We start from the raw sequence: 26,850 nt of genomic DNA on the forward strand, positions 1-26,850 counted from the left end.
TCCCAGCACTTGGGAGGCAGAGGCAGGTGGATCTCTGTGAGCTTGAGGCCAGTCTGGTCTATAAGAGTTAGTTCCAGGACAGGCTTGATAGCTACAGTAAAACCCTGTCTCAAAAAAAAAAAGTTCATCTATTTATTTAGAATAATTACTGTACCTTTCAATATTTAATTTTCAAGTTATGCTATCACATTTTAAAATTACCTTAAAACTCCTTGATACAAATCTTTACGGAAATATTTGAAAATGTAAATATATTATAAAATCATAGCCTGAGTTCCTCTACTTTAAAAGATGCTAACAGAGACTCATGTTAATTAAACTACAATTGTCTGGATCCAAGTTACAAATCCTAGACACAACACTTTAAAATAGTTCCAAATACTTTCTGATTTGCCTTGTTGCCATAGAAACTAAAGTTGGGACGTGGTGAAAGACAAAAGACATTGTCAAATAGGACCGAGGGGATTAGTGAAAAGAGTTCTCCTTTGTTTCACAACACAGCTTGTGTCCGTCTGTACAGCACATTGCTACTGTACAAATTTGCACATGTATAGACTTAAAAACATGTTGGAGGGTCTTGGGTAGGGGCACTTGCTGCACCTGAGTTTAATCCTAAGAACCCACACAGTGCAAGAAGAGAAGAGAAGAAAGAAAGTCATATATGTTCGTTCACACACACACATACACACACACAAGCACACATACATGTACATACGCATGCACACGTGCACATACACAAACACACACACACACACACACACACGGAAAAAGAAAATCCAGGAAATCTATATCATAAAAAACATTTAATTTTGCTTAAGAAAACATTAACATTTTTAACTGTATAAGCTAAGATAGCTTTATCTTTAGAAAAGAACATAATGGGATCTTTTTCTACTTCCTTTTTAAAAGAATCTGTGACCCTGTTAGATTGCATAATTGAATAATAGATCTCTCAGAGTACTGGATGGGCTTATATCTGGATATCTCATTTAGTTTAGTATTTTCTATAATAAAATACTTATTATAGGTTTATGGCTTATGCTTGGTTTTAATACTGCTTTGAGATTGGTTTGAGATGTGAATGGGGAAGGCATTTATATATGTTAAGAGATAGCTACAGTCCAAATATACTTAGTGTTGAAAAGTATTTTAAGGATGCGTTCGGATACTTAAGCTGTTCACTACATGAGTAAGCCGAGTCCTCTATTACCAGGACAGACAAGAGTCGTGCTCACAGCGCCCCTGCGGGATGCTCATGCTGACTCCTGTGTCTGTGCAGAAAGACAATCACTCCTGAGCCTGGCCCACCGCTTTTACACTGAGAAAGGAACAGAACACCGGAGACGAACACTTTCACTTCCTCTGCAATCACCTCAGCTTCCTCCCTTTCCGTAGCTTTCCAGAACATTCTTCATAGCTGGTTTAAAGGAGAGTGTGCAGTTTCTCAGTCGGGAAGCAGTGATACAAATAGTTCCATGTGCCCCACAACATGCTGATGGGACGGACGGAGGATGAAGACCCCGGAAGAGTGTTCTGAACAGAAGGACAGAGGGTAAGTTTGTTTCTCCTTTGCTTTTAGTTCTCTGCGTGCCCCTCACCTCCTTCAGCCAGACCTTTTCCTTCACTCCTCCTGGCCTGCAGACAGATGGCTTCACAGAATTCCTCCCCAGGGCCCAGGACACTGCTGGTATCTTATTTCTCTGTGCCTTTTCCCGCTTGCCTAACACGTTCCCCAGCGCTCCCGATTTGTCCCTGCTAATCATCCATGCCCCACCCACCACTCTTTGCACATTTCTAGATCGATGGTGCACATGGATGACCACTCCGTCCTCTTGCATCCCATGCAGTGGGGCTGGAGACCCAGAGACACTGTTCCATACTGCTATTTGCGGAAGCTTGAGGAATTCATTTTAGAGCTCTTAGGTAAAGTTAGGGTTCTGGGCTTCCCTGTGGAAAAGAATGTCTGGGCAAGCCAATACTAAGAAAAGCTGGAGTTTATGAGGAGATTTTGACCTAGATTTAAGCTCAAGCTTCCTGAAAGAGAGGTACCCGAGTACAAAATAGACACAGCCACAGATAGGTGTGGTCTTCTCGAAAAGCATGGTGCTTAGAGTGTCTCAGCCACAGCTATACATACTATTTTGGTGTTTCTCATGTTACATCTTAAAGGATTGCTAAGACTCCCGACTCTCCCTTAGCCACAAATAAGATCCAGAAGTGGGCTGGCTAGGGCTGCAGCCGGAAAAGGTAACACCGCGAGTCCCAAGAATTTCACAATGAGAAATGTGCCGTGACTATAGATGTTTCTCGTGAGATTTCTGGAAAATCACAGGTTTACATCTGGGAAGGGAGAAGGGGTCGTTTACACTTAGACCTTCAGTGTTCATTGCTGCTCTGACATTATATTGGAAATATCTCCGTATAAGAGAAATCCTGTCGTCAACCTTCGCAGCAAACCTTCTGCTGGCCTCCTGACTTTCAGCTTCTAAGGCTTCAGACCCCTGGGGCCAGGAGCGCCTTTCCTTCCCCGTGCCTTCTTAATTTTCTCTCTTTCTATCCTGTCTCATTTCCAATGACTCCCCAGTTCCTGAAACAGAAAAACGCTCCTTCCTCGTCCATTCAATGCTCGCCCTGTGTTCTCTGGTTCTACACATTCACTACGAGCTTCATTTCATCAGTGTCCCCCTACTGAGTCTGACCAATCACTAAACCCACATTTCTATTTTCAATAGCTTCTGGAATTTATTACTATTGATATTGATATGGGGACCTCACCACACAGCTCTAGGCTGACATCAAATTTGTGATTCTTCCAACAGCTGGGACTGCAATCATGCAACACAATACCTGGCCATTTTAACTTGTGCTAAACCGATTTGGATAGTTGTCACTTTAATCCTGGATCCCATTACCTAATACTTCATTTAGCTTTGCTACTAATTTTCTTTTCCCCAAAGTGAAAAAGATTATTTACCCTAAAGACTACTTATCACACATTGCTTCATTCTTCTGGACACCCAGCCACTTCCTGTTGCCTGTTGTACCAAAGACTTTCCAACATACTATGCACCCAACTCCACAAAAACCAAATAAGTTTTAGAGATCCCCTCCCGACTTTTTTTGCTTCCTTCCAAAAGCATGTGTTCTAATCCATAAGAATTCTGAAGGAGACAGTTCGGAATTTAAAAATAAAATGTGTTCTCAACTATACATGAAATAAACTTACCACAGATGAATTATGGTTCGTTTTCCCACTCAGAAATGCTAAATTAAGTGTTAGAAGCCATTAATCACCATTAAATCAACCTCTCTTATTGAACAAATAAGGAAAACAAAACCGAAATGAAATAGGGTAACTTTTCTAAGGCCATATATGGAATCACTAGGAGCAGAGCTAATTCAATTTTAGAACGCTAGTTCCATTTTATTGATGTTATGCTTTTTGTTTCTTTTTGAACAAATTCCACATTTATGGTTAAGTTATAAAGAGGTCCTTTGGATATACAGTGGAGATATTCCACAAGCCATTTAGGTTTTTTATTAATTTTTAGCAAGATATAAATGGGCATGTATAGATTGCAAATATAATTCATGAAATTAATGAGCTTAAAAAGGGAAGGTGATTCTGCCTGCCACCCATGACTCTCAGAGAGTCATGTCAGAGATGGTAGGACCAGTGTTCCTCCTGCAGAGACAAGCGGATGTCAACACATCCGTGAAATGGTTTTGTTCTTTATAGGCACTGCTTCTCTGTTCACTTTTAAAATTGTTGTTGGGTTTCTAATATTTAGAAACATTTCCTCAGGCATGCAGGTTCATAGAATAAAAAAGTCTGCTCACATGTGCTCTTGATGTTACTTAGAAGATTTTTTAGCATTTTCCAAGCAAAGATGAGTACTTGAACAAGAAATGGTGAACATAACCGGGTGGTGGTGGTGCATACCTTCAATCCTAGCACTTGGGAGGCTGAGGCAGGAGGGTCTCTGTGAGTTTGCCATCAGTCTGGTCTACAGAGTGAGTTCCAGGACAGCCAGGGCTATTCAGGGTGGCCCTGTCTCAACCCCCACCCCAACAAAAAAAAGGGGGGAAGGAGAAGAAGAAGAAACAGTAAAAGCAGGAGAATTAAGACTGTTAATTCAAATCACGAAGACTCCGAATCTATGAAAATGTTGGTGCAATCTTTTTTTGACTCTAAAAGTGACAGGTGATGGAGGAGACAGTGGAGAGAAACATCCTCCTCTGTCCACATCCCTTGCTCATGAATTCACAGTGTTTGAGGAAAGTGGTCCCTAGCGTGGAAATAGCTTGTGACATAAATAACTGGGGAATGTGTACATGTTGCTGACATAGGGTCGAGGCTGCTTTTCCTTTGGCAGCTAAATGCCTCTACTTCTTCCATCAACCTCTCCCGCCTGCCCCAAGAGCTTTCCTACAAGCTTGTGTGTCTTCAAGGTTAAAGGAAGTGTTCACGTTACATAAAGAGCCCACACGGAGCTAGCACAGAGTGTGTGTGTGTGTGTGTGTGTGTGTGTGTTATTCTCAGTTAAGTGTTTACTGTGAAAGCATGAGGACTTGAGGTCATTCCCCAGGCCTGTGTGAAAAACCAGGCCTGTAATGTCAAGACTGAGGATATGGGGACAGGAGGATGCTAGGGGCGTGTAGTCAGTAGCCAGACTGTCCTACTAGGTGAGCTCAGTAAGGTCCTTTCTCAGAGATGAGGGTGAAAGCTCTTGATGACCAATGCTTGAAGCTGACCTCAGGCTTCTGCATGTGCTTTATACATACATGCATTCGTGGGAACACACATACACACACACAGACAGACAGAGAGACAGAGAGACAAAGAGAGAGAGAGAGAGAGAGCAAAGAAAGTGGCCATATGAAACTCAACATTAAGACTTTGAGTATTAATAAATTTAAATGTTAAATGGATTATTTTAGGAAGTATGAGGAATTTTGAAAGGTGCTTGAGTTCATGTCAAGTATTAGGTGTATTCTGGCTCTGTAGACCACTATGAGTATTTTCTTTTGTGGATCAGACCAACTAGAGGCTTTGTTAAACTGTCTCCCTTTTGCCAATTGAGGGAACATTTTTCGTTTTAGATTTTTTTTGGGGGGGGGAATAAACCAGCTCCTCATATTCAACTTTGTTCACCATCAGCCTGTGCCTGCCAGGCGCACAGTTGGATACATCCTTTTCTGTTCTTCTGTTCTGCAGATGAGATGTGGAAGCCCCTTTGGAAAGGGATGCGGTGAGAACCCTGATGACATCATCATCATCAACAGAAAGCTGGTCTGCCGTGAGCATTAATGGTCTTGTTCTAAACTCAGGATCTTTAAGTTCTCACTGACGGTAATATTATCCTGGGTATTTTTAACGAGGTTTATTTTCCTGCTAGCCTGAAATAGACAGAATACATTAAAAGAAGTGCTACTTAAAGATAATTCATGTGTGGTTTTTGTTTGTTTGCTTGCTTGCTTGTTTTGTTTTGTTTTAATGTAGACCACCCTGGTGAAGCTAGAATTTAAGAGTACAGAAAGTTCATATATTTCCAGCAGGCTCAATGTTAGTTCATTCCTGCTAGTATGATAAATAATCTTAGGCTGGGGAGTTATACACAATAGAAATTTATTGCTCAGTCTGGAAGCTGGGCCGTCCAAGACAGAGGAGACAGGCAGAGTTGGCTGAGAGGGCCAGCTCCTTATAGACTGGCTTAGAAGGCACATCTCTAAGTTGTCACTCAACAGAAAGAGGAAGAGTGGATGACTTCTCCAGTACCCTTTTCTTTCTTCACTTTCTTTCTCTTTTTGTTCTTTCTTCCCTCCCCCTCCTCTCCTGTTCTTCCCAGGCCTTTTATATGAGGGCACTAATCTCCTTCCCAAAGGCTGTGCCCTCACACACAACCTAATTATGTCCCAAAGGCCCGCCTCTCTTAACACTCTGGGATTAACAATTAATTTAAGTGTGGGGGAGGGGCATGGGAAGGTGGATGGGGCCTTAGACCACAGCGCTCACTCTGGCAGTTTCTTTGGTCTTTTAAACCAGTCAATGCAGAAGTAGACTGTGTAAGACAAGGGAAATGGATGTAGACAAAAAGTGTTAAAAGTATGTGTGTGCAGCTCTCTCTCTCTCTCTCTCTCTCTCTCTCACACACACACACACACACACAAACACACACACACACTCACTCATACAACACAATATCATTTGTTCTGGAACTAAACCGTTATATAAGTCCAACTGCAATAATCTCCCAGTTCCGATACATTTATCCAATATGTTACTCATTTTTTTGTGATATAAAGGGCTGCAGGTTTAGGTTTACTGAAAAAAAATAGACACTTGAGTCATAGTTCAGTCCATTAAGTCACTTCTGCTGCCACTCAGCTCCCATCCCTATTTTTAAATACCTCTAGAGCAGTTTCGAAAACATAAACACCACTCTTCCTTTCGAAATTAGCACTTTCCCAGCAGCTCCCCATGTTCCCGTTTTATCTGTGGTCATTACTTCTTCTCTGGCCTCTTTAAATAGCAGACATTTGCCCTTGTCTGTGAATCTTAGCTGTAGCTGGTGTTCTCTGTGGGTCTGGCACACACCTTCTCCGGACTTGCTAATTAGATCTAGGTTGGCATTTTTCCCTTCTTAGCCTTGGTCAGTGTTTGGAAGTCTATTTTCCTCAATTTTGTTAATTACTCTGTTCCATTATTTGCCTTTGTTAAAAGATTGCTTCTTGGTTTGTTAGGAGATTGTTACATTTTGGCTTAGAATCTCTCAAGGCTTCTCTATGATGTTGTCCTGAGTTGCAAGTGTAAGACCTGACTGTGTATACAGACACCTTTACTAGCAAATGAACTCTCAGTAGAGAGAGTGCTTCATGTATTCTAGCACACCACGCACTAGAATTTTACTTGTTGGAGGATGCAAAGCAGCAAACTTTGATTTTTAACTTTTTGTTTTGAGAGATGGTCTCAATAGAGAGCCCAGTTGGCGTGGAACTCCTTATGTGACCCAGAGTGACCTAACACTGAGGGCAATCTGTCTGTCTGTGTATAGCACCATGCTTGTCTCCCTCATTTGTAAAGAAACTACGCAGATATAGTCATATTCCACAGGAATGGTTGTTTTCTATTTTCTGGAACTGTATGCCATTAAGCACGCAAGAGTAATTACCTGTAGGTCACACAACAGGAGTCAAGGGCTGCAAAGGGGGCCTGGCTTTCTTTTGTACCCTTTCCACACTACGTGGCTTTACCAGGTGTCTGTCATTTCACATATTTATTATCTAAGTCTTTGAGTCTTACTTACTTTTTTATGTTTGGTTCTGTCTGTGGTAAAATATTCCACAGGTTCTCGTGATGTGAAAAGGTTCTGAGAACAGAGAAAACATTTTGGCAGACTTGAGAGCGAGCGCACTGGACACGCCAAGCCAAAAGAGCACGAGAAGTGGTGTCTTCTCTCTCTACAGGCTGAATACAGCTTTGTCTGAATGGCTCGGCCCCACGACTGCTTTGGATTCTAACATATGTGTACAGACATAATACGATATTCTAGGGAAAGGGTCCAAGTCTCAATATAAAATCTGTTTCTATATGGCTCTTGTAACCTGAAGGTAATTTATACAATATTTTCCTTGTACTGATGTCCACAGAACAATCTTCTACTTCTGGGGCTATGTCAGTACTCAGAAAGTTTCTGAGTTTTGAACAGTGAAAGTTTTCATATAAAGAAGTTCAGTTTCTAAAAGATAAGTTGTCCCTCTGGAGAAGGGAAGTGTTGATAACTAAAGCTGAACAAAACCTTATACAACTAACTCAAAACTGGGTGCTAATGATGGAAGAATGAGGAGAGGGAGGTAGGGGAGAGATTCCAACAAAGAGCCAGATTTCCTGTCAGTTGAGGTCACAAGGATTCTTGCTCAGGACTTTTGGAGCCAAGACAGTGAACAGCTAAGAGTGTACTCTTGAACACTTCACAGGGCTGGGTCAAGGCTGTCCTTTGTTTAGCTTCTCATAAACTGTAGGACAATTCAGAGCAGAGAACACTTCCAGCCCACTCACTGGCCCATCCAACGGCTGGAGTATGGTAGGCTTGCTAGCTGAGCGGAGGAGACATGTATTTATGTCTTTAAATGCGTGGACATTCATATTCTCTCTCCCTCTCTCTCTCTGTCTGTCTCTCTTACTCTCCTGTGTGTGTGTGTGTGTGTGTGTGTGTGTGTGTGTGTGTGTGTGAGAGAGAGAGAGAGAGAGAGAGAGAGAGAGAGAGAGAGAGAAAGGCAGACTATTCAATGTATAATATAAACTAAAATAACCTTCCTGAGGGTGACAACTCAGGGAAATTCAGAAACAGTTCAACAAATGCTGAAGAAAGATAAATCCAGGGGTAAGAAAAAGAACAAAACTGAGGAGGGCAAATAGTAACCAAAAAGTGAATGCTTTGTATCTGAACAAGAAGTTGGATATATCGATTGCAGACATTTTCTTTCTAAATTACTTAGAGTCTTGAGAAATAGCTCTGTGGTGGAGTGAAAGGTTAGCTTGCGCCAGGTGCTGGGTTTAATCCCAAGACAGGAAGAGGGAGGGAGAGGAAGAGAGATGGAGAAGGAGGGAGAAGAATCATAGAGATCCAAGTATAATTTATCAAGTCCCTCATTAAATTTAACTGCTTTTCAAATATAAGACAATTCTCTGTGGGAATATAACTTTGTGTAATCAACTATGTGTATATTTTAAAAAGCCATTAAGAAATGATTAGAGAAGCAATTGCTGACATGACAGTCCCCCTCACTTGTGCATTCTCCATACACTACCCAGAAGGTCCTCTTCCAAATGTAACCTTAACTGATCACAGGCGTATAATAGAATAGGTCTGCTGGCAGCTCACGTAATTCTGCATCAACACACTTAATTCTCCCCCAACTGCTACAAGGTCAGCATCATTAAAGGGATTATCACCACCACAAATGAGTAAACTGGGACAGAAATTAAATAATTGTTGCCCAGCGGGGGACTAAGCACAGAGTTTAACATCATAGAACATTTTGTGGTGTAATTTTTAAACATCGATTTATTATTGTGTGGGGTGCACATGCATGTGGCGGTCAGAAGCCACCTTTGGGGGCTAGTTTTCCCTACAACTTTAGGTCCTAGAGATCAAACCCAAGAAGTCAGACTTGGCAGCAGGTGCCTTTATGGTCTGAGTCATCACACCGATCTACAGTACATGTTCTTTACTACTGAACCATACAGCCAAATGCAAAACAAGAACATAGTTTTATATCACCGTGAATGACAGCCCATAGCTGAAGGTTATGCTGCCATTGTAAGATGTTCTTGACCGTGACACAGACCACATCCCCAGCAGGCCACAGATATCCGTATCCTATTCTCCCAACCTACATATTCATTACTTTATATGTCAATAGGAATCAAGGCTATTCATATTGCTAATCAATTGACCTACTGATTACATTAGCTTGTATCACTCTGGTGAAAGAGGCAGAAGACTGAGAGTCACAGAGGCAGCAGCATCTTGGCGTTGCTGCTGGCTTTGAAGGTAGAGGGATGGGCCCTGTCTTGTGTTACTAGCTGGACAAGGCTGAGAAACAGGTTTTCCACTGGGACCCCCTAGAAGGATTCTTGCTGGTTGATACCTTGGTCTTATGTTGGTTGACACCTTGGTTTTATTCCAGTGCTGTCTATTTCAGACTTCCAGAGCATTAACATAATGAATTGGTGTGGCCATTTGTTTTCACAGCAATAGACTACACATCATTTGGGTGACTCTTCTGAGTCCTCTACGACACAGCAAGGCCTTCCGAGAAAGCAGTGCTCAGTTTTAAGATTTTCTTTCCTAGCTTTCCCAAAGGAAACACTTGACCCAGCCATAATTCCTCTTCTCTGAATCCACCCTCACCTTCCTCTACAAGTTCTGAAGAATGGGCTCAGAAATTTACCACTGACACCATGTGATGAGTCAGACAGACAGATATATACACAGACATACACACAAACACAGGTATCTGATATGACAACCTGCACAGAACCCTGGTGGTCTTTGATTTGCGGGGGGAGGGGAAAGATGTCAGTTCTTGCTTATTGCCCACTGACAAGTCCCTAGGGGAAAATCCAGTGCAAAGGAAGTCGTGGGTGGTCCACATCCACAGTCTCCCGTGGGCTCCATTCCTTATGCACAGATGAAAGGATAAATAGCATTCTTGGCCAAGGAAAACTCAATGTTCTCTGTAAGGCTGAAGCATTTGTTTGAGACTTTTTGAAATGTATTATCTGACAAAGGTTTAAATGGTTGTCAGATCCACCAGCAAACTCCCATTCTGGCTTTTATGCTTTTTAGGTAATTGAAACTGTACCAGTTTCAAACCATTCTCTTCATCCAGTCGATCATGATGTTTTGTTCTTGACAATGTTTACAGCTGGCAGAAGTTTCCTGTCACTGGTCCCCTGGAGTCTAGGTCATATCCAGACCTCTCTTACCATAGCCCTGATCACTTTAGGATAGACTGCAGGCTCAGGCTATGGCTGGCTAGGGTTCCAGGGCACAGCTGAAGACTCAGCTGCAATCAGACTGTTAAGTGGCAGGAAGTGCTCTCCAGGAGATCCCAATACTCACGAGAGGCCCATTCCCAACGCCGAACACCCATTCCATTCCTCCTGTGTTTAGAACTAACAGCCTATCGCTTTACAGAAGCATATGCCACTCTGCTCACTCAGCACGAAGTTGGTGCTTCATGATTATAGTATGATCATTAATTTACTCTATTCACTTTGTATATATATATATATACATATATATATATATATTATGTGCATACACACACATATATTATGTCTATCTTCCAAACCTCATCTCCATCCCAATCTATGGTCTTCACACTGGTGTCTACCAGAATCATTTTTGGAAACCTGATTGCCAACATGATAGATGGCATTAGGACAAGAAACTGTTGGAAGGGCATTAGGTCAGAGAGGGAGCCTTTGCAGAGGAGATTATAAAACAGCTCCCCAGAGAGCTTCCCTGCCCTTCCTACGACATGAGGATGCCACGAGGAACACATATGAACCAAACACTGGGCCCTCATCAGACACTGGAAATACTCTTGCCTTATTTGTAGACATCTCAGCTCTGTACTTGTGTGTGAGAGAAAAACATTTCTTTATAAACTAACCAGTATATGGTATTTTGTCATAGCAGTCTGAATGGACTAAGGCATCATCTAGTCAACAGATGCATGCTCACATGAACGATGAACCAGGTACTTTGTTCAGTAATGGGCATAAGAATGGCAGCCAAAGGTCAAAGGCATTCTGTCCCACTGGAGAAGGAAAGATAGTCTAACAGTTTAGAGTTTGGATACACATTCTCTAAAGACTTGGTCTTGGCCTGTGGCAATACTGGGAAGTGGTAAACCTTCAGGAGAGGAGGCTTCCTGAATGTTCGATCATGGGTGGTGTGGCCTTGGGAAACAGGAACCTTCCTCTTTCCTCTCCTTTGATTCTTTCTTGGGCAGAACTCTGTTTCTCTTGTTCCCCATGTATTATGTCAACACTGCAGCGAAAGCAGAAGCCAGGCATAGATCGAAACCTCTGAAACTGGTAGGCAAAACAAACCTTTGATTTTTCTTCTATGATTATCCTAGATGCTTTGTTATGGTAGCTGATAGGGGACTAATACATCAGCTAAATAAAAACATGAATGTCCATACATTAATAAATGATGTTGATTTCATGCTTTAAAAAGTCATAACAAAAGTTCCCTAGATTACTGTGAAGTATAGTAGCAATTGACTGATAGTAGAAAGAATTGATAAGCATGATATTATAATTATACATGGTTGATTGGGACAAAGGAGAGAAATATTAAACAATTACAGATAAGAAATGCTCTAGTTATTTAAAAAATGCTATTGTATTATCAACTAAATCTATCTTATTTACATACTTGTTAATAAGCTCATGGAGATATTAAAATAAGTGATGAAATAAGCGTGCAAATAAATTCAAGAAGACATATCTGTGATGGATACAAATCCCAAGTAATGTGTGAAGAAATATCACCCTGAAGGAAGTAAAATCCACTCTCCTTCCTGTGTGTGTACATGTGCGTGTACGGATATGTTCATATGTGTGTATATGTTCATGTTCTACAAGTGCTTATTTCCAATCCCTTTTTTCTACCTCTGAGCTCCACCCCAACCTTATTTCTGGATTGTTTTTGGAGATAGTCACGTTGTAATCACAGGCTGGCCTTGAAGCTTTTATGGCCTTGAATGAGCCTCCTGCCTCCCGTCTGGGTGTCTGGGTGCTGAGACTGTAGTCTGGTATCACCACCCTAGCCTGCTTTCTTGAGCGTGAGTTACAAATACTGGCCTCCCTCTAAAAAGAATAGTATGGGGCTGAGGACAGCAGGTAGAGAACACACACTGCCTCCACCAGGCAATGAAGGTTAGTCTTAGTGGTGACAGACCCGTCAACATGCTCCCTGGGTTATGATTGGATGGAAAAGACACTTGCCTCTGTGCTCTTCCTCCAAAAGTCCTATAACCTCATCTAACCACGAAGGAAGCATTTGAGATATACCTGTTGAAGGAAATTTAACAGAATACTTGGCCAGCACCCCAATACACCAATACCTGTCAAGGTAACAAAACAAAACAAACAAACAAACAAACAAACAAACAAAACAAGAGGTGTCTGAAATACTGCCCCAGCCAAGAGGAATGTAAAGAGACATGATTATTAAGCACAACGAGGAATACCAGAACAGAAGAGGACACTTGCGGAAATGAGAAAAACCTGAGCAGAGTGTTCCAGACGGTATTATAATAGGACAACAATGGTAGCAACTGGGTACAGAATAGGTGGGAACTTTCTATACTAATGTAGTTCTTTTAAATTTGAATTTTTCAAAGTTTTAAACCTATTAAAAGGAAAGAAACACCCATGAAATACCAGACTTTCTGTATGGAAATAGTGTGGAAAAGGTTCCCAAACATTCCTTACAAGTATTCAGATTAGTAGAGTCCACAAAGAACTGAGAAGTCAAAGAGAAGACTCTGCCCATTGAGTAAGCCTTTGCTTGCTTCTGAGTTCTTGACAACTTCAAACAGCACCTATTGTTTCTACTTTGGTGACTGAACGGGAATAACAGAGGAAAAACTATTTCTGTTTTTTTAACGAACAATTTTACGCCATCGTTCACACTCCTGTTAAAGTGAGACTTAAGAGCTCAGAGGAACACACAACTTTGCCAGCGGGGTTTTGTTAACTTCCTCCAGATTCCAGCTTCCTTGTTCGTTTTCATTGTGAGTACGTTAACTCTCAACCCCCGTGTGTTCCCTTGGATACCAGCTGATGCTTCAAAATGCATAAGGTCTCACTGTGAATCTTCAGCTTCCTGGTTTGCCATGTCTCTTCCCTGAGACAGCAGGCACCCTACCCTGACTGACACACCGCTTTGTGAGCTCCCACCACTTTGGGCTGGGGTTAAGGGAGTTTGAGAAAAAGCGTTTGGCAGCGTTAAGACATTCATCAGGCAAAATAATTTATTGTAAGTACTGTGATTAGAACTTGAAGGTCAACAAGAACACATGTCTTCCCCCCTCAAAGGAAACAAAACAAAACAAAAGGAAACATGTGGGGTATTAAAAAAAACTAACAAAAAGTAGAAAAAAATGAATAAATAACACCAAGACTTCGTCGCTTAAAATGTATCCTTATTTTCTCCATTTTCCTAAAAAGTTAACGCGAAGAAAACAAAATCAAATTTCAAATCACATGAGCCCGCTATTCGTGCAAATCCATTTCAAAAGCATCCAGAGAAACTGGCTTTGGGACATCTCCCGGCTACACCAGCTGCCAGCTCGCTCATTCATCCCCTGCGCCTTTCTAACAATCGTCCTGCTGGCCGGATGTCCCCTGAGGACACGGCAGCTGGCTAGAGTGGCCAGACAAGACTTCTCTAACTAGATTTTGCAGGCGGAGAGGCTAAAAGCTATTGGGGCTCAGCAGCCTCGAACTTTGCGGACCCCGCCCCTAAAGTGTTTCACAAGCACCTTTCCCTGCACAATCGGGACTCCGCCACTGACCCCTTGGCCGCTGGTACTTAAGAGTGCCCTGCGCCAATCCCGGATGCCATCTTTCTTGAGCTTTTTGCATCTTGAATACTTTATGAGTTTTGCATTCTGATCACGTCCTTGTGTCTTTGAAAACTTCCCCCAACTTTACAAGATGAGAATCTTCTAGTAGGGACCCTTAATTTTCTTCTTCATCTTGAACTGGCAAAACCTGACACTATTTACAAGACACTCAAGACTTCAGTCTCCCCGCCCAGAGCCTTTCTGTATCCGGATTACCCTTTGTGCTCCCAGAGCGCAAAACCTGGTGCCCCGTGGCAGATCCCCAGCCCTGAGCGTCCCTTGCCGGCAAAGATCCAGAAGGCTGGTATAGCGGGACTCGAGAGTGGGTAGGAGGGTGGCGGGGTTGAGGTAACCCAGAGACTTACAATCCAGGGCGACCATTAAGTAGTGCAGCAGCAGCAGCATCAGGAGGCCTTGGGGGCTCCTCGCCATCTACGCGGTCACCAGCTGACTGCGTAGCCGAGGGTCCCCCTGCTGGAGCGTGACAGGCGGGCCGGCCCCCAGCACTTGGCGGGGTGGCGGAGCAGCAGAGGTCTGGGAGAGGTGGAGGCAGAGGGGCGGGTCCTGTCGCGATGTCAGTCTCTGTGGTCGGGTAGTCTCCACTGGCTGCCCTGTGGCAGGTCTTCTGGCCCTGGGACGCCGGGTCTGGGACGTTTCCTTCTTTTTAGGGGTTGGGGTGCTTGAGGAGAGGGCGTGGACGCGGGGCGTGGTGTCCACAGGGTCCTAAGCGAGGGGTGGCTGAAGGCCGGTGCTGGAGGGAGAGTCCTGCAGGTCGGCCCCCGCCCCCAGGCTGATCCTCTTTGTGTCTGGTCCCGCGCTGGGCTGCCAGCTGTCCCCAGGGCGAGGAGATGGGGGCGGGAGAGCGCAGCCGGGTGGGATGGGCACCGTTGTGTGTGTGTGTGTGTGTGTGTTGTTGGGGGTGGGGGGTGGCTCGATCTATCTCGCCACGTTTCTTCTCTTGTGTAGAAAACTTCGTTTTCAGTGTTTTGCCTAGGGTGGGAGATATTTGGAAATTTTCTACCTAGCAGACAAAACCGTTGGGAAAGCGCTCCGAAGTATTGGTTCGTGAGTTTTGCCTCGGACTCTAGATAGGAGGAGAAAAACCAGCTTTTATTCGTGCTGCAAGTCAGGGCCCAGATTTTATCGGCTCAGTTCAGGTGCCCCTCCCGCCCCCCTGAAGAGTTAAGGTGTGTCTTGGGTTCTTGACTTTTTCCGTCGTCATTTGGAAGTTCATCTGGCCGTGTGAAATATTTATCTTGTTTCTTTCCCGTTATGTAAGTGCCGCCTGTGGAGTTTTCCACATGTTAAAACTCTACAGCTGCCCTTTTGTCAGGTTTATTTTTGGTCTCCTGTGCTTTTAAAAGGGAAATCCATTATGAATGCTGTAGTGCGTGCTGTAAAATTGACCCGCACTTCGGAAGCGCGCACTTGCAGAGGAGATTTTTCACATTTGCTCTCCAGAACTGATGTCTGGGGCTTTCAAGAAAATTGACACGTCAGTGTAAATGCCATTTCCAGGCGAAGACATTTAGATATATACGTGTGTGTGTGTGTGTGTGTGTGTGTGTGTGTGTGTGTAGATAGGTTTAAATAAGGTAAAATAACGAATAAAGTTTTGTGTAGAAGATCCCTTACAAAGAACTGAGCCAGCTCAGTGGACAAAGGCTAAGATATACTTATACATGCAGAGCTCTGAAGAATGAGGCATCCCCCTCTGTTGCCTTGGTAACAGTGATGAAAGCTTTGCCCCCATAGGGAAGGAGAGGGGACAGAGGACCCCTGGGGACAAGAAAAGGAAAGGAAAAAAAGTGGCAAAAATGTTGGCGCTGGTAGTCCAAGCACACAAACAGTAGGAGTGTCATCCTCGCTTAAGGGTCACGACCTTAGCTCCAAGGCAGGTTAGGTCACTCATCCTCAACAAACCAACTAAAAGAGTCAAATTAGCAGTGGAAATTGAGAGAGAGAGAGAGAGAGAGAGAGAGAGAGAGAGAGAGAGAGAGAGAGAGAGAGAGAGAATATGAATAGAGGTCCGCTGAATCCCCTAATCTGTCTTTGGGTCCAGAGCCAAAGATATGAAAAACTAAGCACTCCACCTCATTGTCTGGGCTTCAGTCTCACCCTATAGTATAGTATAGTATAGTATAGTATAGTATAGTATAGTATAGTATATATGGTATGACACATTGTTGCAACTGTATGTAGTCTCTTTCCCGGAGACAAATGGCCCCTCTGGATGGTGTCTTTTCCTTTTCCCAGCACGGGATTCCTGGGGAAATTCCAATTCCTTTGGCATTTAAAGGATGCAGAAGTCAAAAAAGCTGCTTAGACTGCTTAACTTTTCTGGAAAGTGCCAGGTTTTTGTTGTGTCAGGAGTCACTCAGAGATTCACCTTGACCATGAATACGTTTTAATACGTAGAGGTTTTTTATTTAGGTACTAGCATCCAGTGTGGGGCTAGGACTGCACCTGAGAACTCTCCCGAGAGGCAGCCCCTAGTCATGTCAGCCCAAGGCTTATGAAGGCAAAACCCACAAGATCATATGAGTTCTGTCTATGTTTAGTCAGCGGCTAGTTTTAACATGGGTGTCTTGTCGTTCTCTTCGTCATCTTTTTGAGCGGAGCGAGCAAGTTTGATTACAAAAACAGAAACAACAGTAAGTCTTGTGACCACTACTGTCTCTCGAAAACAGTGAATTTTGCACCATCAGTCTTTTTGTTTGGTTTTGTTTTTGTTTGTTTTTCGAGACAAGGTTTCACTGTAGCTTTGGAGCCTGTCCTGGAACTAGCTCTTGTAGACCAGGCTGGCCTCAAACTCACAGAGATCCGCGTGCCTCTGCCTCCCGAGTGCGGGGGATTAAAGGTGTGCGCACCACCACCCGGCTGCATCACCAATCATTTTAAAGATGGCCTTCAACATCTGGGACAAAAGGGAAGTGGGCTGGTAGGGTCCACCTGGACTAGTTAGAGGTTACATGTTAGGGGCATAGTTTGCTTTTTGCAAAGTAAGACTAAACTGTAAATGTAATGTTTCATTTTTTTGTTTTTTGTTTTTTTTTTTTTTATGGTTTCTTTGAGATGAGTTTTCTCTGTATAGCAGCCCTGGTTGGCATGGAACTTGATTTGTAAATGAGGTTGGCCTTGAACTCACAGAGATTTGCCTGCCTCGGCCTCCTGCGCTGGGATTTAAGGTGTGTGCCACCATTACTAACCATCACAGTTGTTGGTTTTTCAGACAGGGGCTCTCTACATAGCCCTGGCTGTTCTGGAACTTACCATGTAGACCAGACTGCCCTACCATGCACCACCACACCTGGCCCCAATGTTTAATACATTTTTACAAGACAAAGTTGTTAGAGGGCAGGGGGGATGCAAGGCTTTAGTCCCAGAACTCTGGTGGCAGAGGCAGGCAGATCTCTGTAAGAGGCCAGCCTGGTCCACAGAGCTAGCTCTAGGACAGCCAAGGCTACACAAAGAAACCTTGTCTCAAAAGGGGGGGGGGGCGTACTCAGAGCTTATTCTATTTAGTCATTGGCTCATTTATTAGAGGCATCTGTCCAGTGGCTACATTGTATCTCCAGGGAGAGCGCTGCATAAAACCAATCCTTGCTGTTAAGAAATTCAGTCTCTAGGAGAGAGACAGTTCCCTTTGGACACATTTCTAACATCCCATTGATAGCTGTTGGGGTGGGGGCAATAGCAGCTGGTTTTATCTCATTTTTCTCTATGGTAGAGTCTAAAAGTTACAATACTTAATCCTCCCCCAAGAAGAAATGCTATCATTCCCATTTTATAGATGAGGAAAACTAGGCTGAGAGATGCCACAAGGCTCATCTAAGATCAAGGAGAAGACGATGGTTTCCCCGATAGGGATGAGGTTAGCATTTTATTATTAGGCCTTGAAATACAGAACATTTGAAAGGAAAGAAACAAAAGGTGGGCATTTTCATCAGAGCAAAGAGCAGAGTTGATACCTGGGAGATCTAAAACTGGGTTTTGCTTAGGAGAAGCAGGGAAGGCTCCGCGGCATTGGCCTGTAAATGTAGTTGGACAGAGGACATTAGTGGTGAAAGCAAAAGATTGGGCTACAAATGCCATTCAACACCATACTCCTGGCTCTGGACATTACGATACAAGAAATGAGTGCTTTGAAAGCAATGTGGTATCGGAGAAAAAGATTTGCATTAGCTAATTAAAGCAATGTCTTACCATATAGTTCATGCTAATTCCTTTCTTACAGTTTAGGATTATCTTTCTGTGTTCTTTCTCTGCATTTTCATCAAACTTCTTTGTTGCTGTTTTTTGAGACAAGCAAATTTTTTTTTTCTTGTGTAGCCCTGGCTGTCATGGAACCCTGTAGACTAGACTGGCCTCGAAATCGGAGATTCAGAGCTATGCCTGCCTCTACCTCCAAGTGTTGGAGTTAAAGATGTGGGCTGCCACCACACCTGGCTCTCACCTCCTTCTCACCGTAGCTATTTGTGCTACGTTCCCCCTCCTATTGACACCAGTTACTCTCATGGCTTCTCTTGCCTTCCAGAACCAACTTCTGCCGCAGACTTTCCATCCCCTACCTCTGTTACTGTAATCAGCTTAAGATCCATATTTTAGAACTGCATTGTCCAGTGTGGTAGCTGCTGTACTCAGATGATTGCACAGGTTTGAATTCAATTCTATTTAAAATTCAGTTTCTCGGTCCCACTCGCCATTTCTGTAGCTCTCAACAGGCGCCTCGAGGAAGGAGGTGCAATACAGAATAGCATAATTTCTGTCATCACAGAACGTAGAGGGTGGGTCGGAGATAAGAGAAACGAAAGTGTTAGCCAAGTCTAAAGCCATTATTAGGGTCTGTGAAAGGGACGAGGGTGCGAAGGGAGTGGTCAGGGCACAGTGAGTGAGAAGTTTGAACACTCAGTAGGTATGTCGCAAACCAGGACCAGGTATGAGCAGGACCAGCTGGAGGTAAGTAAGAGCGAGAGAGGAGAGAGAGAGAGACAGAGAGAGAGAGAGAGGGGGGGGGGACGGCAGGGGAGTGGGAGAGCTGCAATGCTCCTGAATAATAAACACCCGCAGCCGCCCCAGCCCCTCCCCTCTAATCTCCACATGCAACCCACCTGCCAGACTCACTTTTGCTTAGCATTAAGAACAGGGTTTTTCAGGTAACCACACGGAGGTTTGGTATTTTGGGACTCGTCACCACTTTTTTTTTTTTTTATCCTTCCCACCCACTCTAATTCTGAATTCAAATAACGATGAGGAGGTGTGGAGGCACATTTCCTAAAACCACCAATGAAGAAAAGGGCTGGGTTTAAACTGAGTGACTTCTCGCCATGTCTCAGATGTGGTGTTTCTGTGTTGCATGGGTTATTTTTCCTCTGGGTGTGGAGAAGGTGCTGGGAAGTGTGCCCACGCTGTAATTTAGAGACAGGAGCACAAAACAAGTCTCCATTTCCAGTACCACATGAATTCTCAGTTATCTCACAGATAAAATTTAACTTTGTATTGAAAAAAAAGTCAAGGTCTTCGATAAGTTCCCCCATTGCCCAGCTGTCCTATCTCAGTCATCTCTTCAGACCATTTTCCGAAGTGTGCCTGGTTTCAACATCCCACCCTGCGGTGCAGGCAGGTACACACTCCTGCTCCTGTTGCCCTGCTATGGTCTGGTGTTTCCTCCACAGGTCCTCATCTAAATGTTTGGTCCTGAAGGGGTGGGGGTGGGGTGATCCTGGAAGGTGCTGTGGATGTTTAGGAGGTGGAGTACAGTAAAAGGGATGTAGCCTTGTTGGAGTAGGTGTGTCTTTATTGTAGGAAGTGTCACTGGGGGTAGGCTTTGAGGTTTCAAAGGCCTAAGTCAGGCCCAGTCTCTCTCTGTCTCTGTCTCTGTCTCTGTGTCTCTCTCTTCCTGCTGCCTGGGGATCCAGATGTAGAACTCAGCTTCTACACCAGCACCATGTCTGTCTGTGTGCCACCGTGCTACTCACCATGATGATAATTGACTAAACTTGTGAAGCTGTAAACCAGCTCCAGTTAAATGTTTTCCTTTATAAGGGCAGTCGTGGCCATGGTGCCTCTTTGGAGCAGTAGACCCTTGACTAAGACAAGGTTTATCTTCAGAGGGTTTGTCAGCCCCCAGCCTGACTTGATATTATTCTCTCCTCCACCGCTTTTCTTCCCGATTCAATATGTAATTATTAGCTTACTGCAGGTATACCCGCCACGCTCCTGCCCTCTGAAACATGATTCAGCCAATCACGGGCCACCAAAACAGCGCCATACTGTATGGACTTTTAGCCTCCAAAACTGTAAGCCAAAAGAACCTTTTTCTCTTTATGGTTTATCTGCCTTCATATTTTATTACAGTAACATGAAACTAATTCATGCACATATCCAGGCAAATATGCTTCTTTAGAGGACCCCATGTTATCTGAGGCCTAAGTTGTTTTCCTAGCATGATGCCTTTCTCCAGTTTCTTGTAACAACATGCTGTTCAAAACTTAGTCCCAAGAGGCAAGTGGGAACTATTTAATTGCATTGCTTGGTTCTAATTACTGCAATCAGGAATGTTCCTTCCTCTGCATGTTTTATTCCTAAATTAGCGATTATCACTGAGTGAGTTCTGCCTTCCAATTTAAGTGAAGTTCGTTAGCAATTTATCTATAAAGGTATTACATTTTTTCTTTGTTGGAGTCTTCAGTAGTAACATGGTGGAGAAGCAGCTCAGAACCTTAGCGTGTTTGTGGGTGCAGCACAGGGGGAGGGACTGGCCAGTGTTGGCTAGAAGTTCTCTGTAGGTAAGCATCTCCGGCTGTAAACATCCTGGAGGAGGAAGCTGCAGTTGCTAGTTTTTGTGTGCCCTGGTAAATTGTCATAAACACTCACAGTCGGACCTCTGAGGGAAGCTTTGCCATTCCCCTTGAACTTCACCTGGGCAGGACCTTGTCACTCTGGTGGGATGGTGGCATCAGAGTCCTCAACATTGCCATATGCTTGGCAACAACACACATTCACTCAGGACTTCATTCAGCAATTTCTCCACTTCCTACAAAGTATGAACATTGAGCTGAGAAAATTGGCTCAGTCTGTAAAAGCGCTGGCCATGCAAGCCCAAAGACCTGAGTTCAACCCCTGAAACCCATGTAAAAGGTTAGATGTGGTGGCATGCATTTGTAATTCCTACACTCCTGCTGGGATGTGGGAAGCAAAGACAGAAGAACATGGGCCAGATAACCTGGAGTTTGCGCTGAAGTGACAGAAATGAAAATTACTCTGCTTCAAAATAGGTGAAAGGAGAGAAAAGACTTCAGAAATCCTGCCCTTTGACCTTTACATGTATACCATAGCTCATGTGACGGACTCCTCCCAATACACAAATCAAAATGTAAATGGTGGGAAAGGTGAGCAGGGCACAGCACTGCACACCCGTAATTGTAATCCCCATTCTCAGTGCACATCTGTGACTGTAATCCCCGCACGCTGAAGTGGAAGGATCGTGACTTCCAGGATAGTGCAGGCCATCTAGTGAAACTATCTCAGTGGACAGGAGGCAGAGGGCTGCTCCGAGAGGTTGGGGAGGCCTCTTTGTGTAGAGGATGGGCAGACAGAAAATGATGAACAAGAATGGCTGCGTACACAGACTGACACATACTGGGGAAGGAAAGGAGTCCCGTGAGGCTGCAGCATTAAGTCAAGAGGAGGACGGAACCTACGAAACACCTCCCCTGGAATCCTCAGGAGCTCCCAGTGGCTTTTAGAACAAAAGCAGAAATGAAACCAAACTCTTAGCCTTTTTCATTTTCATCAGGTTCCCACAGCACCTTTGCACATGCTGGTCCTCCTCTCGATTCTTTACTCTTACTGAAGATCATTAATTCTTGGCAGCTATTAAACATACACTATGAGAGATATGATGTTCAAGTCTCGTCATGCTCTTGAACTTTATCTTCATAACAGCCCATATTACATCAGTGAAAATAACTTGATTTTTGTTTTATAGGTGAGCTGTGTGGAACAGAAAGGTTGAACAACGTGCCAGAGTCATCATGGCTTCCAAGTGCCTGTGGGTGAATGCTTGCACCTCTCTCAAATTCGTCTGTGGAAGTCCTGACGGCCAAAGCAGTGGGGTTAGAAGCTGTAGTCTTTGGACTGTTGTTACACAGTGATGAGACAGCCCACACAGACAGGATTAGTCCCTTTAGAGCAGGAGACACAGGGTCTTGTAAAATGTCACTCAGCAAGCCAGGAAGTGAACCGTTACTAAACGATGCTGGGCTTCTCAGTTCCCAAACCTGTGAGAGATGAGGCCTTCCTTGTTCCTTATGCCTCCATCTGTGGCGTTCTGCTAAAGTGGCCGGAATGGACTAAAGTCACACAGAGGGAGGTTGAACCACTTTTGACTGACTGTAGATCCCTGTGTACAACCTCTCAGTGGAACTGCTTCGAGATCCTGCCCCTTTGTGATTGCTTGGATCTGGAGTCAAATAAGAGATACTCCTCTTCGTGGATCTGTGAGGACATCTCAGAAGGACGTCAGACTCTCCTACAGCAAGCGGCATCTTCCAGGGTCGGCCCAGATATAAAGATACCTGAGGGAAATGCTGGGCTGCGTGCTTCCCCGACTACACTTCTTGTGGGTCAGTGTTACTCCATTACTGCTGACATCATCCTTTGTTGGCGACAGACTTCAGGCTCCCGGGTCTCCTAACATGAGCTAGGAATCCTTCCGGCCTTCACTGGCCCGTTGTGATTACTAAGGCACTCAGCTTTTCGGACTGGGCAGCTATTGGCTTCTCGGCCTAAGAGAGTACAGAGAGCCATTGTTGAACCTCTCAGCCCCTACTGTGTGAGCTGATCTAATAAATATCCCTTTAAAAACACATAGTTCCTCTGCCAGTTCTTTTTCCCTAGGGACCCCTCACAGCATTACCTCTGATCAGTGTCTACCATCCTCCTGCCTCTGCTCAATAGCTACTTTCTTAGGAGAATCCCTCCCCTCCCCGTGGAATCAAATGCTAGTATTCAAAATTCTTGTTCCACTGCCTCCCTTGTATCAGAGCTGGGCTTTTCACTGAACTCATCATGGTTTATCAAAAGCTAATAGACTGGTTTCATGAAGGCAGTCTATGTAGTTTTGGACCATTTTTATACTCTTGTTGTCTAATAACTTGCTTATCAGCTAATGATCATGAAGTGAATATTTGGCTACTGGATGACTACATAGATGTAACAAGAATGTAGTATTTTTAACACATCAAGGTCATTTTAGGTCAACAAAACTTTGAGCTTTAGTATCTTTCTTCGGGCGACTGGATACATGTCTCAGCCCCCTTTCTGTTGCTTTAACTGATGACTGCAGGCAAACTTATAAAGGAGTTTTTGATTATGGTTCTATGGCTGGTGATATGGGTCTGGGATCACTCTGAGATGCACCATGACCATAAATAAAATTTAATAAGAAGAGGCTTTATTAAATACTGGAGCTGGATTCTCACAGCACCAGGACTGTAAACAAGATAGGCGGTCAGCATCTTGTCAGCAGTTTTGTGTAGCTTCAGTTTTCTCCTTTAGCTAATACTTCCCCCTAAAAGGGGTTAGCGACCCCCGGCTTTCCTCAGGGGTGGGGGTGAAGTTCGAAGTCCCATAAGGTTCCAGCGCAAAAATGGAATCTTTTCTGGCCTCACTCCATCAATCAACAAATGGAAATGGATTGATCTATTACTAGGGTAGATCTTCCATGGTCCAATCACTTCCTATAGGTTATTACTTCACAATAAAGATTACATTTCAACCCCCACCCCGTGTGTGTGTGTGTGTGTGTGTGTGTGTGCATGTGCACACACAGCTGTAAGCATAGACCAAGGGTCATGCTAGTATCTTTGCTCACTCTCCATCTTATTTTTGTGACTCAGCTAGACTGATTCTCTGTATGGGGAATGATCTTTACAGCTGGACTTCTGAGTTTGGAATGTGTGAGTTTATTAAGTACATAGCAACCAAAAGTTAAAGGAAACAAATAGCAAGTAGCAGATAGAAACAATATATAGATAGCAAAATATCATCATATCAGATGCTTCCAGCATCTAGTGAGAACGACTGGGGAGGCCCTGCTGAAATGGCCGTGCTGCAGTTCTTAAAAAAAGTTTTTTCATTTTATTTTATGTGGATGGTGTTTGGACTGCATGTATGTCTGCATATACGTATGTTTGGCATGCAGTGCCAACAGAGGCCAGAAGAGGAACTGGACTTACAGACAGCTGAGAGTTATCTGTCATGTGGATGCTGGAAATGTAAGTGGGTCCTCTGGGAGGTCAACCAGTGCTCTTAACCACTGAACCACCCCTCCTGCTCCTACACTGAAGTTATCAGCAGTGATGTCCAGGCAGGGCAGAACCATCTCTCCACGGAGGACCTTCCACCTTCTCGTTCCCACTAAGTTTTTCTACCATTCCACGAACAACAGTAATCTCTGTTGGAGAAGATTTCTCCTCGAGCTGGTCTAAAGGACACACTGGTTTCTTTGTTTCCTTTTTTCTCAAATGATTTACTCTCTTTCTGTTTTCAAGGGCACCTTGTGTTAACTCCTGGGATATTTTGTTGTTTTCTGTTCTCTCTGTTGCAGGGGCAGGTCCCATGAAGGGAAGTTTGTGAGGACATTCGCATTTACCGTGCCTGAGGTTTAGGCGACTGGCCAGCAAGCCCAAGGGGTCTTATCTCGGCCTCCCCTTTTCTGGCGTTAGAGGTACACTCCATAGCATGCCAGGCTTTTCATGTGAATTCTGGGGATCAGGTCCCCACGCTCGTACAGCAAGTGTTTTACCAACTGAGACAACCCCCAGCTCCCAACCCGAATTTTGGGAAGACCCTTTAATTCTATTTAAACCACAGCAAGAAGTTGAAAAGCTAGTCAGCTTTAAAAGGTATTGTTGTTGTTGTTTTGATGCAGGTGGCTAAACAAGCAACATAAATACCTGGATTTTAGCAACGGATTCTATTACCTTGCCTATTTGCTGAGAGGATATTTCTGTCACTGTACTCCCCGCCAAAAAAAAAAAAAACTGTTAAAGAAAAAAGAGAAGAAATGATAGATTCCTTTGGATTCCTTTCCTTGTGTAACTACTTTTCAAGGAATTGAATTTTGGAGGATTGAATTTAATTTGCTCACCTTAAATAAGTAGATAAATAAGGGTAAATGTAACAAATATAGGTGGTTTATGGTTTATTTGTGTCTCTAATTTATCTCCACAAAGGAATACACATACATGTGAAACAACGTTGCTTACCAGCATCCCAGGTTCACATTTTCACCTTAAGAGTGATCCTCTCCAGGGCAACAGAGAGCATGAACAAAAAGGATCTATGTGTGAATTGAGTGTCACAGACATGAAAAAGACCGATGTCTTCTCCTTCACAAAGATTCAGGAATTCTGTGTTCTTGGATCTGTCCACTCTAACAGGTGGATGATTTTAGTCTTTCTGGAATGCTCTTTTTGACTGATGAAAACATTTTAGACTAGAATAGCAGCAGAAGATTAACACTTAGTTTCATGATGGATAACAGTGTGACAATGTTCTCCTCCCCATGGGCCAAAATGTTTTCTCCTTGGGGGAATAAAAGGGAGGGTGGTATTAGGACTTATTTGAATACTGTTTAGCAAAGAAATAGGGATGTGTTCTCCCCTAGGGCCCATGACCTATCTAGCTACAGGGCCTTGGCCTGTGTAGATTCCATTTCATAGAGTGGGGCCCTCAATCCAATCTGGAAGTGGTCAGATACTTTCGTAGCATTTCTCCCACGATTCCCCAATGAGCCTATCTTGTTGGGTCACTCGCTGTTGTAACTTCCAGGGTTCACAGCTGGATGCGATTGAGATTTACTTTTCTCCTTCTGGCACCTTCCAGTGTGATGAATGCTAGCCAGCAGGTAAGTGTCAGCTTGATGGTTTCATGTTCTGTGGTTCAAGTGTGTGGTGTCTTCAGCAATAAGGTCTTACTGACAAGTTCTGGAGGGTGACCAGGAGTATTGGCAATTTCCTGCAATGTTTGGGGAATCTCTGTGACACCATTGGCCAACAACTCAAAGAGAAGTAACTCATTCCCAGGATGTGACCTCTGGCAAGCTGACCACATGCCAGAGCAGGCCATAATCCCAAAACTAGATGGGAAACACAAACTGGACTTGATGGGGAGAGAAGAAAAATAAAAGAACTGATCTCAAAGATGAATGGGAAGGGATCAGAAGCTTGAGAAGGGTGGGAAGGGCAGAGAACATGTTCAAAATACATGGTGCAAAATTCTCAAAGAATAAAAAGTATTTTCACGGGGGGGGGGGTGTTTTCTCACGGAGCACTTCCTTATTCACGTCTTTGATTTGAAAGCTTGCCCTGAACTTTCCAGATGTGAATGCTCGGAATTAGGACCGTCTTCTGCTGTGCTCTTTCCTGGCGTGATAACATGAAGAAAGCCTGTCTGCTGGTTCTTAAGGTGCTAAGATCAGAGACAGAAAACCAAATGCTTGTCTGCACATAAGAAGACTGAGCTGTACTGTGGGGTAGATGACATAGGGTTAGAGTCTGGGCAGAAGTTGTGGTCCCTGTCACCCCTTTATAGAATAAGTACTAACCATTCTAGAGTACTGAAAATCAAAGATTTTCAAGAGTCACAGACCACTCCAAAATCAGTGTTAATTTTTTTCTTGACATC

The 26,850-nt window shown here is 43.8% G+C and overlaps 1 protein-coding gene and 1 long non-coding RNA gene across 2 annotated transcripts in view; one reads left to right on the top strand and one right to left on the bottom strand.

The window, feature by feature from the left end:
• Nucleotides 1-14,963, bottom strand: part of Jam2 (junctional adhesion molecule 2) — a 53,291-nt gene extending 38,328 nt beyond the window's left edge. The window contains exon 1 of the mRNA XM_048422552.3: nucleotides 14,523-14,963. Within this exon, the coding sequence (XP_048278509.2) occupies nucleotides 14,523-14,589 (67 nt within the window). The 5' untranslated portion in view covers nucleotides 14,590-14,963. The remainder of the gene's footprint in view (nucleotides 1-14,522) is intronic.
• Nucleotides 14,111-23,027, top strand: LOC146895697 (uncharacterized). The gene is made up of 2 exons (XR_015000635.2): nucleotides 14,111-14,483; nucleotides 22,148-23,027. It is a non-coding gene; the product is annotated as an uncharacterized LOC146895697 (long non-coding RNA).
• Nucleotides 23,028-26,850: the final 3,823 nt, after the last annotated feature.

The sequence above is a fragment of the Myodes glareolus genome, chromosome 2 (genome assembly GCF_982192425.1).
Source record: "Myodes glareolus chromosome 2, mMyoGla1.1, whole genome shotgun sequence".
In the NCBI taxonomy this organism is placed as follows: Eukaryota; Metazoa; Chordata; class Mammalia; order Rodentia; family Cricetidae; genus Myodes; species Myodes glareolus.